General features: G+C 49.3%; 1 protein-coding gene across 1 annotated transcript; it reads right to left on the reverse strand.

Annotated features, from left to right (window-relative positions):
* Positions 1–7,512: 7,512 nt before the first annotated feature.
* Positions 7,513–9,452, reverse strand: AIF1 (allograft inflammatory factor 1). Its single transcript, XM_079781217.1, has 6 exons — positions 9,356–9,452; positions 8,894–8,955; positions 8,740–8,806; positions 8,360–8,401; positions 8,010–8,172; positions 7,513–7,701 (listed from the first exon to the last, which is right to left on the reverse strand). Exons 1-6 carry the CDS (start codon positions 9,378–9,380, stop codon positions 7,617–7,619), a joined length of 444 nt encoding a protein of 147 aa, XP_079637343.1. The 5' UTR covers positions 9,381–9,452; the 3' UTR covers positions 7,513–7,616.
* Between the last annotated feature and the right edge of the window lie 3,594 nt (positions 9,453–13,046).

Below are 13,046 nucleotides of genomic sequence, written 5' to 3' on the forward strand. Positions count from 1 at the left end.
GGAGCGCCCCCCCCACTCCCGCCTCCTTCCGCGCCTAGACACGCCTCTTGATTTGCATAAAGGGAGGAGCGCGTTCTACTCTAGCCTCATTACTTCCAGGGCTGCTCTTATTAAAAAAAAAAAAGGCGGGGCGTGAGAAGCCGGCGTAAGTCATTTGCATAAAAAGGCGGGACTTATAGGCGCTTGGACACCGATTGGCTGAAGAGGCGGGCCTGCGTGGGCCGTTGAGACGTGGGGCGGGGATGTGGCCCCGGCGGTTGGGGCTCGGAATTTGCAGCGGGGGAGGAAGAGGCGGTGCGTGCGTCGTGTGTTCGTGGAAAGATGGGAGCGGAGAGACGTAGGGACGCCGACAGTGGAAGGAAAAGATGCAGGGTCCCTCGTGCTTTCAGCAGAGGAGAGGAGCGGGAGGACGGGCGGAAGGGATTAGCTGCTGAGGGCGGAGCATACGTAACTCAGGGAAGAGTTTCAACTCCCGCATCCTTTCGCGAGACGTGAAAGAATCAGAGGGGCGGGGCCTTCATTTATTAAATCACGTAATGCAAATGAGATGGGTAGACAGGCCAATCGAAGGGTCCTGGGGAGTGTATCAGCTGCCTGGCGCCTCACGGGCAATCTTTAGGTAGTTCTATTTATTTGCATAATATATGCAAATCGTTTGAACAAAGATAAGCTAGGAATGACCTATTCATCAAAATATTGGCAACCAGTGACAATTCGGACATTTAGTTTTATAACCTGTAATTTTCAAGATGTTTGTATATCTGATATTGTTGGTAATTTGCTTTCTTTTCACAATGGGTTTCATTCTACAAAATGCGACGCTTTTCCCTCCTTTGTATCCTTTTACTGTCCTGTTTATTACTGTGCACCAATCAGACCTACTACCCCTTCACCAAATCATTCTACAACTATGTTTTGAAGGCGCCAGAGATATGCACAGAGTATTATAGAAGCAGGGGAATAAAATCAGACCTTGCCTGGGAAGGTTCTGAAATGCTTCTAGGAAAACGTGACTCTTACTACGAGATATGAAGAAATAAGATTTAGCCAGGTTTGAGAAATAGGATTGGCCAGGGTGCATGCACATCTCAGGCCCAGTGAACTGATGAGTGGAACCATGGTTTGGGGACCTGTGCCCAAGCTGGTGTGGCTAGATTAAGGGACTACCATTATGGAAAATGAGAGCAGAAAAATTAGCAAGAGTCAGATAAGAATACTATCTTGAGGCTCATTAAGGTAGCTGAGATGGCTTCAGTTCTCAAACTGAATCAATCTTAGTGATTCTCCTGTCCCCTCTCCCTCATCAGCTACAACAGTAAAATTTCTTGGAAGAGCCATTCATACTCACTCTCCAATTTCTCCCCTCTCATTTTTTTTTTTCCCCAGAGAGGAAGAGGGAGGGAGAGAGAGATAGAAACATCAATGATTGGCTGCTTCCTGCACAGCCCTACACTGGGGGGGTCAAGCCTGCAACTGGGGCACATGCCCTGACCTGGCCACTGAGCCACGCCAGCTGGTTCCTCTCATTCTTTCTTAAACCCACTCCAGTCAAGTATTCAACCCTACCCTTTACCCAAACTGTGTGTCAAAGACAACAGTCTCATGGTTTGAAATAGCATTTATGTGCTGATGACTCCCAAATGTATATCTTCACCGGAGATCTGGCTTTCAAACTCCAGACTTGTATATACAACCATGTACTTGACATCTCCTCTCTTGGGTATCTATAGATCATTTCAAATTCAGTATGTTCAAAACTGAACATTTGATCTTTAGCCCCTCAAAACCTGCTTGTATGCACAGCCTTCACCATCTCAACTGATGGCAATTTTAAAACTCTGATAAAATAAAAAACCTTGGAATCCACATCAATTCTGTTTATCTCTCTCCACACTTTCAATCAGACAGGAAATCCTATTCTGAGAAAATATCCAGAATCCAACCTCTTTTTTTTTAAATTTCTTTATTGATTAAGGTGTCACATATTTGTCCTCATCCCCCCATTCCCATCCCACACCCCTCCCCACGGATGCTCCAACCCCCTGTTGAACTTAACCATTGGTTAGGCTCATATGCATGCACACAAGTCCTTTGGTTGATCTCCCCCCCTCCCCCCACCCTCCCCTATCCTCCCTCTGAGGCCCGATAGTCCGATCGATGCCTCCTTGTTTCTGGTTCTGTTCTTGTTCATCAGTCTATGTTGTTCATCATTTCCCCTAGATGAGCGAGATCATGTGTCACTAGAGATATACTTATATGAACTGAATGTGAGATGAGCAATAATAGTTATGCTGACAGGCAAATGAATCAGTCTGTAGTGAGTTTCTTTCTGGACCAACAGTTCTTTTGAGACCCAATATCAACGTCCACCAGTTCCTTATATGTACATGTCGGCACTGACCCCTCAGCTCTGGATGGTGGACAAATGGTGGCAATGCAGGTTCGATTCCCTCTGGTTGGGTCTTGGCCGGACCCAGGGGCACGGCTTCACCCGGACCCAGGGGCGCGTGGCCTCTCCCAGACCCAGGGGCGCGTGGCCTCACCCGGACCTAGGTGTGTGCGGCCTCACCCGGACCCGGGACCCAGCCTCACACGGATCCAGGGGCACACGGCCTCACCCGGGCCCGGGACCCAGCCTCACCCGGATCCAGGGGCACAGGCCTCACCCGGACCCGGGATCTAGCTTCCCCCGGACCCAGGGGCCCGTGGCCTCACCCGGACCCAGGGGCACGTGGCCTCACCCGGATCCAGGGGCCCACGGCCTCACCCGGACCCGGGACCCAGCCTCACCCAGATCCAGGGGCACACGACTTCGCCCAGACCCAGGCAGAATCCAACCTCTTCATTTCCACTTCTACTTTGATCTGAACCATCCTCATCTCTCACCTGCGTTACAGCAACAGCCTCTTAACTGGTCTGAGTCTACACCTGCTCCTACAGTTTATTGTATTCTCTCCACTGCAGCCTTTTTTCAAAGGAGGCCTCAAAAGATTCCTTTGCTCACAGATGTGTCTGTTTTTCTCAGAATAAAGGCCAAAGTTTTTACAGTGAGTTATGAGACCTTAGATGAGTTGGCCTCTTTTATGTCTCTGATTTTATTACTCTCTCTTTTAAAAAAATATTTTTATTGATTTCAGAGAGGAAGGGAGCAGGAGAGAGAGAAACATCAATGATGAGAGAGAATCATTGATCAGCTGCCTCCTGCACGCCCCCTACTGGGGATCAAGCCCACAACCTAGGCATGTGCCCTTGATGGGAATCAAACCCGGGACCCTTCAGTCCGCAGGCCGACGCTCTATCCACTGAGTCAAACCGGCCAGGGCTGATTGTTATTACTCTCTTCACTTACACAGACACGTCTCCCTTTGGGGCCCTTCTGTCCATTTTCCCTCTGCCCAGTTGGTCTCTTCTGAGCCTTCCCTAAGGCTAACTACTATCCTGACTTCTAACAACATATATTATTTTACTGTTTTTGTTCTTTACAAAAATGGAATTGTACAGTAAGGGCTTTTTGTTGTTGTTGTTAATCCTCACTGGAGGATTATTTTCCCATTGATTTTTAGAGAGAGTGGAAGGGAAGGAGAGGGAGAGAGAAACATCAATGTGAGAGAGACATATTGATTGGTTGCCTCCTGCACATGCCCCGACCAGGGCCGGGATCAAACTTTCAACTCAGGTACATGCCCTTGACGGGGAATTGAACTTGAGACCCTTCAGTGTGCCAGCTGACACTCTTAACAACTGAGAACACTGGCCAGGATCAGTTATGGCTCTTTTTTGTCTGTCTTCTTCTGCTCAACATATTAATGAATTTCACCCATATTGTTGCATGTAATTATAGTTTATTTATTCCTTTTGTCTATATAATAAAAGCCTAAGCGACCGTTATGACAGAACAACTGGTTGCTATGATGTGCACTGACCACCAAGGGCAGACACTCTACACAGGAGCTGCCCTCTGGTGGTCAGTGAGCTCCCACAGGGGAAGCCACACTCAGCCAGAAGCCAGGCTCACGGCTGGCCCGCCTCCGAGGAGCGCTAAGGAGCAGCAAGCCAAGCAGTAAGGAGCAGCGAGCAGGCCGGCGTTAAGGAGTGAGGGGTCCCGGACTGGGAGAGGGCACAGGCTGGGCTGAGGGGTCCCCCTTCCCCCCCAGTGCACGAATTTCATGCACCAGGCTTCTAGTTGTATAATAATAGTCTATTGTGTGAATATAAACCAATTTACTCATGCTGAATAAACAAATTACTTAAGATTCCCAGATATTCTTTTCTTTAAAAAAAAACAAACCACCAACATTTTTATTGATTTCAGATAAGAAAGGACAGGGAGAGAGAGATAGAAACATCAATGATAAGAGAGACTCCTTGAGGGCTGCCTCCTGCATGTCCCTTACTGGGGATCGGGGATGGAGCCCGGAGCCTGGGCACGTGCCCTGACCGAGAGTCAAACCGTGACCTCCTGGTTCATAGGTCGACACTCCACCACTGAGCCATGCCAGCCGGCTCTTTTCTTTTTTTTTGGTGTCACCAGTGCTGTTGTAAAGATTAGTGAATTAATACACAGAAAGCATTTTTTTTTTTTTTTTTTTTTTAGAAACAAAAGCCAACTTTATTTGGTCATTTCTCGTATTTGAAGTACTCCTTGATGACCTCCTATGCCTGAGACTCTTTGTCATTGTCCTAAAGAAAGGTCACATGGGCCCGGCCGGCATGGCCCAGTGGTTGAGGATCAAACTATGAACCAGAAGGTCATGGTTCTATTCCCGGTCAGGCACCTGCCTGCTTGCAGGCTCGACCCCCAGTGTGGGGCGTTCAGGAGGCAGCTGATCGATGATTCTATCTCATCATTGACGTTTCTCTCCCTCCCTCCCTCTCCCTTCCTCTCTGAAATCAATAAAAATATGTTTAAAAATTTTTTTCTTATAAGCCATTTTCAGGGACCTTAATGACTTCAATGCCTTTAAGTCTTGTAATACGGCTTTACTATTGCCAGCTTTGTATAAGTTTCTGCAGATCATGTTCATCTGCGCAGACTCGGTGACTGGCTTCAGAAAGTGTTAGCGTGGTGTCCAGTACATAGTGGTGTTAGGGTTTTATGGCTGTGACTCGGGCTGTGACAGCATTCACAACTAAAGGAAGAGGTAGATGCAGAGAGAAAGATTTATTATTTTTACTCTCCCCAAAGGGAAAGGGCCTGGTGCATGCTAACCAATACAAGGGCCAAGAACCAAAAGCTGCTCCCCTTGGCTGCTGTTGCTAGGTGACAAGGAAGGGAAGGGGGCTTGGGGGCTGGATTTGAGCATACATGGGTGGGGGGTTGTCTTTGAAAAGTCTGTTTGTTTTTTAGTCTGGGCAGATGTCCTAGGGAGGTGTCTTTATCAGCATAGCATCTTCACCCAAACTTGTATGTAAAACATGCTAAGAGTAAAAGTTATGGGAGAGATCAACCAAAGGGCTTGTATGCATGCATATAAGCATAACCAATGGACACAGACACCAGGGGGACGAGGGCATGAGCGGGCAGGGGAGGGGGAGGGGGGGAGAGGAGCAATGGGGGGGTAAGGACACATATGTAACACCTTCATCAATAAAGAAAAAAAGAGAAAAAGTTATGAAGAATTCAAAAGAGGCTTGTTTGAAGAGGAGGGGAGAAGGGAACTTTCTACTAATTATCCCTGAGTTGTAAAAAACAGCGGTGAGGAGGGGTACGTATGCAGGAATGTAGCCCGGAGAGTAGCTTGTCCTGTCTGGCAGTTTGAACAGCGGCTGTCTGAGTCAGAGAAGCTTTCAGAAGTTGTGGAGGGCCACAGCAAAGAGAAAGGGGGGCCTTTTCGTCTCGTCTTCACACTCACAGGTAGGTGCCTAATGAGGCGAGGTGTTGGTTTTGTTATATTCAGATGTTTTACTCACTCAGGATCTCATCCTCATCGGAAGTGCTAGGAAGTCACTGCAGCATTCTGCAGGATGCCAGCCTGGCGTCCCACTGCGAGGGCCAGCACGGATGGCCTCAGTGGCCCAGCGTGTCCTCAGCACAGGAAACAAGCTGGGCCGTTGGGCTCCCTCTTTCCGGGGAGCCAGGAAATCTGAAGCAGTGGCTAGTGACGGCGGGTTGCTGGTCAGCTCATCTGGACGCCTTGGAGGAAAGGTTCAGGAATAGTCGCACTGAGCTCTTTGGCTTCTACCTGCCTGGGGGTTGGCTGTTTAACCCTTTCTGCCGTCCAGGGACCCTATATCCCTGGCATCTGCTCTCAGGGTCCTCCTAAGCCAAACCCTTTCCCCCTTCCTTAGATAGCTTCCGTTTTATAGCTTGTCCCCAAAAGAACCTCAAAGACTCATTTAAGACTTAATTTGTCAGGCTTTATAGTGTGGTGAATCCTTTACTTCATTCAATTATACCAGTTCTTTTATGCATCCATCTGTCCATCCATCCATCCAGTTTTTGTTGTTGTTGTCAATCCTCACCCGAGGACATTTTTCCTTTGATTTTTAGGGAGAGTGGAAGAGAGGGGGAAAGACAGAGAGAAGCATCAATTGGTTGCCTCCTGCACGTGCCCTGACCAGGGAGGAACCTGCAACCAAAGCACGTGACCTTGACCGGAAACAAACCCGGGACCCTTTGGTCTCAGGCTGATGCTCTATTCACTGAGCCAAACCGGCTAGAACCGCCACTCACCTTTAAACATCATTGAGGGCTAATGATACGTCAGGCACTGCAGTTTTTCCATTCCTCCCTCCCTCCCTCCCTCCCTCCCTCCCTCCCTCCCTCCCTCCCTTCCTTCGTTCTTTCCTTCTTCCTTCCTTTCTTTCCTTCCTCACCTTCCTTTCCTTCTCTCTCTCTCTCTCTCTCTCTCTCTCTCTCTCTCTCTCTCTCTCTCTCTCTTGTCATACCTGTCTTTTTTTGTTGTTGTTGTTAAAATATATTTTATTGATTTTTTACAGAGAGGAAGAGAGAGGGATAGAGAGTTAGAAACATCGATGAGAGAGAAACATCGATCAGCTGCCTCTTGCACACCCCCTACTGGGGATGTGCCCGCAACCAAGGTACATGCCCTTGACCGGAATCGAACCTGGGACCCTTGAGTCCACAGGCCGACGCTCTATCCACTGAGCCAAACCAGTTTCAGCTCATACCTGTCTTTTCATACTCCCTAACTTCCCTGAGGTCAAGGCTATCTTATACATCTGAAATCCCCCTTGCATACACAACCATTTGCTGTAGCCCTGGCCGGTTGAGTGTTGTCCCATGCACTAAAAGGTTTCAGGTTCAGGGTGCATAGGAGAGGCAACTGATTGATGTTTCTTTCTCACATCGATGTTTCTCTCTCTAAAAAAATAATTAAAAATCAATAAACATATCCTCTGGTGAGGATTGAAACAAAACAAAACAAAACAAAAAACCACCTGCCGTAGTAGATGCATTGTTCATTTCAGCAAATGCTTGCTGCCCTTCCCTCAAAGATGCTTCACTTTTTTCCAACCCCGGGAAAACCCCCAGACAGAGACCAAGCTGACTTCAACTAGAGAAGAAGAATTTATTTTAGTTCAACTCTGGCTCACAATTTTGTTTCCTTTTCTCGTGTTGGGGTCGCTAGAAGCCCCTTTAATCCCACCACAGATCAGGGCAGCTCAGAGATCGCTTTCTTGGCTGGAGGATGTGTTGGCTTCTCCTGCTCCTTTGCTTTCTCTTCATACATCAGGATCCTGGTGGAGATGGGAAGAGACACAGGGGTCAGGGAACAGTCCTCTCAAGAGAATAAATCTTAGGCGGCTTTGAAAGTCCAGAAGATGAGGGTTTTGAGGTGGGAGTGCTGGGGGCTGTGGGACCAGAACCATGGATGGGGAGAAGACCTGGGAAGGGTTCCTCAGAGGACGGAAGAAGTGGATGCCGAGTGTTGTGTAAGGTGAGCCTGGGCCCTGGAGCAGGGTGGAGGAAACCGGTCAGGGCGGGGGGTTGGGACTGGACCGGTGGGCCACCCCGGCTCTGGCTCCCCCCACAGCAGTTCCCTCACATTTTTAGGATGGCAGATCTCTTGCCCAACATCATCCTGAGAAAGTCGGAGTAGTTGAAAGTCTCCCCAGAGCCATTGGAAACCTCCTTGATTAATTTCTTTAGCTCCAGGTGGGTCTTGGGTACCCCAAGTTTCTCCAACATTCGCTTCAGAGACATGATATCTGGAGATAAAGGATGGGGGTGAGAAGAGGGGCTCTCTCTCTCTCTCCTGTGCCGCCACATTCCCAGTCCCTTCCTCTAATCCTGGTAGCTGGGCTCTTTCCCAAACCATCTCATCCCCATCCAATGGAGCACGGGAGGAGGGACCGCCCCTAGGCCTGCACACTCCCCCAGACCACCCTTTCTCACCAATATCTCCGTTTCCATTCTGGTCAAACTCCATGTATTTCTCTGGGTGAGGGGAGAAAGCAGAGGTGAGCTCTGGCTGGAGGAGCAGGGGCGGGGCGGAGAACTGAGAAGGGGGTTGCTACGAATGCTAGGTAGGGCGGCGGGAGAAGGGTCAGGCAGAGGAAGCAGGGGTTGGGGTGAAGGTTGAAGTGCCCTGTGAAGGCATCTGAACTGAGGGGGCTGCTCCGAGGGGCTGGCCAGGGAAGGGGATGCAGCCAGGGCAATGGAGGCAGTCTTCCTCCTTCCAACCACAGCAGCACTGTGTCTCTGCCCTCCCCACTCTGTGTTTGGGGAAATCCTACCCCCTCGCCTCCCATCCACCCCTACAGTTTTCCCCTCACTCTTGAAGGCTTCCAATTTGGAGAGCAGATCCTCGTCACTGTTGTATTTGGGGTCATCCAGGAATTGCTGTGGGGAGAGCCAGAGCCAGGATAGGCCCTCTGTCCAGGCCCCTTCCCCCAGCCCCAGCCCCACCCCCTTAGTTCCCCCTTTTACCTTATTGATCTCATCCAGTCTCTCTTCCTGCTGGGCCTTCAGCAGCCCAAAGGCCTTTCCTCCTGAGGGGGCACAAAAGTTAATGTACCCCCGCCACTGGCCCACCGGCCCCAGGCATCGCCGTTATGCCGTCTCAGGCCAGTAACTGCCCTCCTGGTCCCCTGGCCCACGTCTGTCACTCTTGCTCACTTTAAAAAATATATTTTAAAAAAAATTGATTTCAGAGAGGAAAGGAGAGGGAAAGATAGAAACATCAATGATAAGAGAGAATCATTGATTGGCTGCCTCCCCCCCCCCACCCCCCTTCCCCCTCAATGAGGATCAAGCCTGTAACCCGGGCATGTGCCCTGACTGGAATTGAACCGTGACCTCCTGGTCCATAGGTCGATGCTCAGCCACTGAGCCGTGCCAGCTGGGCGCTCCTGCTCACTTTTGGCGCGCCTGCCTATCCCGCCTGCCTACCCTGTAAATCCCGGGCTTGGCTCATGGCTCAGCAGATGCTGGTGGAGACAGACAGGCTGGCTGTGTCTCTGATGGCTCTCCTCTCCCACAGCCTCCTGGGAGGCGCCCCCCCCCCCAAACTTCCCCTTTCCCTCATTTCCTCCTCCTCTAGGTCCAGGCCTCACTTCCTCATCAGCTTGTGCTGACTCTGGTGAAACATGGGATTTGGGGTACAGACTTCTCATGGGTTCTTGTCTGACGAAGATGAAGAATAAATTCGTGGCCTAACAGATTTCTTTAATAAAAATGTAGAAGTTTATTGGAAGCACATACAAACTCCATCTGGGCAGAGGTGTCCCCAAAGGAGACCGCCTGAAGAGGGGCCCCCAAATGGGAAAAGCCTGCTCTCTCTAATGGGAAAAAAAAAAAAATCTTGCCTGCTGCCCTTTTACCTCCGGTTTATATATGCTGAAGTTCTTTGTTTGAACCTGACCCCTTCTAATTGGACCTTTCATTAATTTAGGACCCCCATGCTTTCCTCTTGGTTATTTTGTTGCATTGTATCAGTTTCAAAGGTCAAAGCCCAGTGGTGACCCTTCTTCCTCTCCCCTTATCTTGCAACATTCCTCTATTCTCTGTGAAAATGTTTCCTTCTTTCCATTATCCTGTGACTTTTCTTTACCCTCTGTGAATGTATGTCTTCCTCCCCCCTTATTCTGTGGCCTTTTTCTGTTCTTTGTACAAGTAAGATAAGCATTTTGGCCTCTCCAAGCTGCTCAGAACAGAGATACCTTGTTCTTCACATATGCATTCCTCCCCCATGGACCCTCTTTATTCCCTAAACCTGCCTATTTTGTCCTTAGAATTCCTTCCACTGGCACCCCAGGAGGAAGGGGGAGCTGAGTGTAGATTGGAGATGAGAAAATGACATTCTTTCAAATTCCTCTTAAGGAGAGCCCTGTGTGTGCATGAAAAGAGTATCTTGATAAGCCCACGGGGTGAGTGTGGGAAAGCAGGAAGACCCTGGGGACATCTATTCTCAGGAACAAATGGTCTTTAAACCTGGTTGGAGGTTCAGGTGACTGAGGCCAGCATCTGATGGGTTTCAGGGTCCCGTGCAAGGAGCCACGGAGGCGGGGCGGGCTGGATCTGTCTGTGCTGTGGGAGGGCCGGGATGGTGGCCACATGGGCGCAGGGTCTGGAAAGGGAGCTCGAGAGGCACTTGGAAATACAGGAATTTATAACAAAGGCATTTTACCGTGTTTGCTTTAGAATGTACAATGTAACCTCATTTTATCCCCTTTGAATTTTTTAGTGAAATCTACAGAACTCAGAAATTTGAGTATATTCTTTGGAGGAACTGAAAGTGGTGTTGAGAGAGATAGCATTTATGAACACGAGCCAGGGTGAGAGGCAGACATCAGGTGTGTGTGTGTGTGTGTGTGTGTGTGTGTGTGTGTGTGTGTGTGTCTGTGCTGGTTGCTGCCTCGGGTTCAACAGAGGGTGAGTAGCCCTGATGAATGCCCTCCCTAGGCAAACCCTTCATCTCCCCTGTTGCTCTGTTTGGCTGGTCACTGCTGGGGCGGGGGGGGGGGGGGGGAGACAGTGTGTTCCCCTCACTGAGACCCTGTTGTCCAGACTCCCTACCTAGACTCCATGTCCCTGGCCCCAGCACTGAAGACACCTTTCCCTCTCCTCCCATCCCTGTCCCCTTCTGCTGCTGCGAGTTATGGCTTCTCATCTGCAACTGACCCTGCAGGCGGGGAGATCTGGAGGGACTCTGACTTCTTGACTTCCCTTCATCGCAGCTGCCTCTCTTCTTGGAAGAAAGCTGCAACCTGGCACTTCCAATGGTCTCATTGCCTGGTGGGGGAGGGGGAGAATTCATTTCTTCATTCATACATTCATTCACAGTATTTATTGAATACTTACTATATGCCAGGCGTGCTACTTAGCTCAGTGAACCAAACAAATGTAAAGTCTTCAGGGACAGAGCCTGAAATTCCCGGGAATATACAACAACAGCACCCAGCGGACAGCTGCGAACCCGGGAACACTGGTCCCAAGCGGCGCGAGCATGCGGATTCGGAGGAGCTCTGCACCGCCTCACGGAAAGGTCCGATTTCGCCGGGGATACGGTGAGGTCTGTGGTCCGGGCAGGAGAGGCACACAGGAGCTGGAGGACCTGGGGAAGTCTCCGCCCAGAAAAGTCTGCGGCTGTTGGGACTGGCGTGATCCGTGAATGTGGAAGGGGGTCCGCAGGGCTGCTAACAGAAGGGAACTCTAAAAAGCAACCCATAGCTGAACTGGGCGCAAAAGGACAGCCTAGAAATGTTAACGGTGTGCCCGCTGCTTGGACCCAAGGGGAAAAAGACTGCACAGGCTTCGCGCAGCCCCGGAGTTCGCACACTTACTCTGGCTCTTTTTTCTTTTCTTTTTCCTCTTTAAATCCTAGCTTTTGATTACTAAGCCCAATACATAGGATCACCCTATTGGGGACACCCTAGGAGACTGCAGGGAAAGTTGTTTTTCTGGAACCTGGGGATCAGAGCAGGGAATAACCATCAGAGAACCAGCTCTGGGGCAACCCACTCCCCCAAACTGGTACTGAGTGCCACAGGGAAAACAAAACCTAAACACTAGCTAGAGAGGACCTAGAGACGCGGAGGTCAATCCAGAAACACTGCCACCCAGGGGTTGAGTCACAAATTGACTCTTGTATAAACACAAAGGAGTATAAGAAATAAAGCCTGCCGAAACCAGTTTGGCTCACTGGATAGAGCGTCGGCCTGCGGACTCAAGGGTCCCAGGTTTGATTCCGGTCAAGGGCATGTACCTTGGTTGCGGGCACATCCCCAGTAGGGGGTGTGCAGGAGGCAGCTGATCAATGTTTCTCTCTCATCAATGTTCTGACTCTCTATCTCTCTCTCTTCCTCTCTGTAAAAAATCAAAAAAAAATAATTAAGAAATAAAGATGTACTGCCTGCTTGAAAATCAGGACTGTGGCCTACAACACGGAGGAGCAGTGGAACGCAGGGGACTTCAATACTGTCCTGACTAGGAAACAGGTGTGCCACACAGAACAGTAGAGGAAGTGAATGACCTTCACTACTGCACATTTTTATTTTTTTCATCTTTTACTTAAGAAACCAAATTTTTTCTTTTTTTCTCACTTGATTTTACCTTTTTAATTTTTTTTCAATTTTTTTTTATTGATTAAGGCATTACATGTGTCCATATCTCCCCATTGCCCTCCCACCCCACTCCCATATATGCCCTCACCCCCCCAGTGTCTTGCATCCATTGTACCTTTTTAATTATTACATTTTAATTTTTTTAAATTTCTTTATTGATTAAGGTGTCACATATTTGTCCTCATCCCCCCATTCCCATCCCACACCCCTCCCCATGGATGCCCCAACCCCCTGTTGAACTTAACCATTGATTAGGCTCATATGCATGCACACAAGACCTTTGGTTGATCTCTCCCCCCTCCCCCCACCCTCCCCTATCCTCCCTCTGAGGCCCGATAGTCCGATCGATGCCTCCTTGTTTCTGGTTCTGTTCTTGTTCATCAGTCTATGTTGTTCATCATTTCCCCTAGATGAGCGAAATCATGTGTCACTAGAGATATACTTATAAGAATTGAATGTGTGACGAGCAATAATAGTTATGCTGACAGGCAAATGAATCAGTCTGTAGTGAGTTTCTT

The sequence above is a fragment of the Cnephaeus nilssonii genome (genome assembly GCF_951640355.1).
Source record: "Cnephaeus nilssonii genome assembly, chromosome: 9".
NCBI lineage: Eukaryota > Metazoa > Chordata > Mammalia > Chiroptera > Vespertilionidae > Cnephaeus > Cnephaeus nilssonii.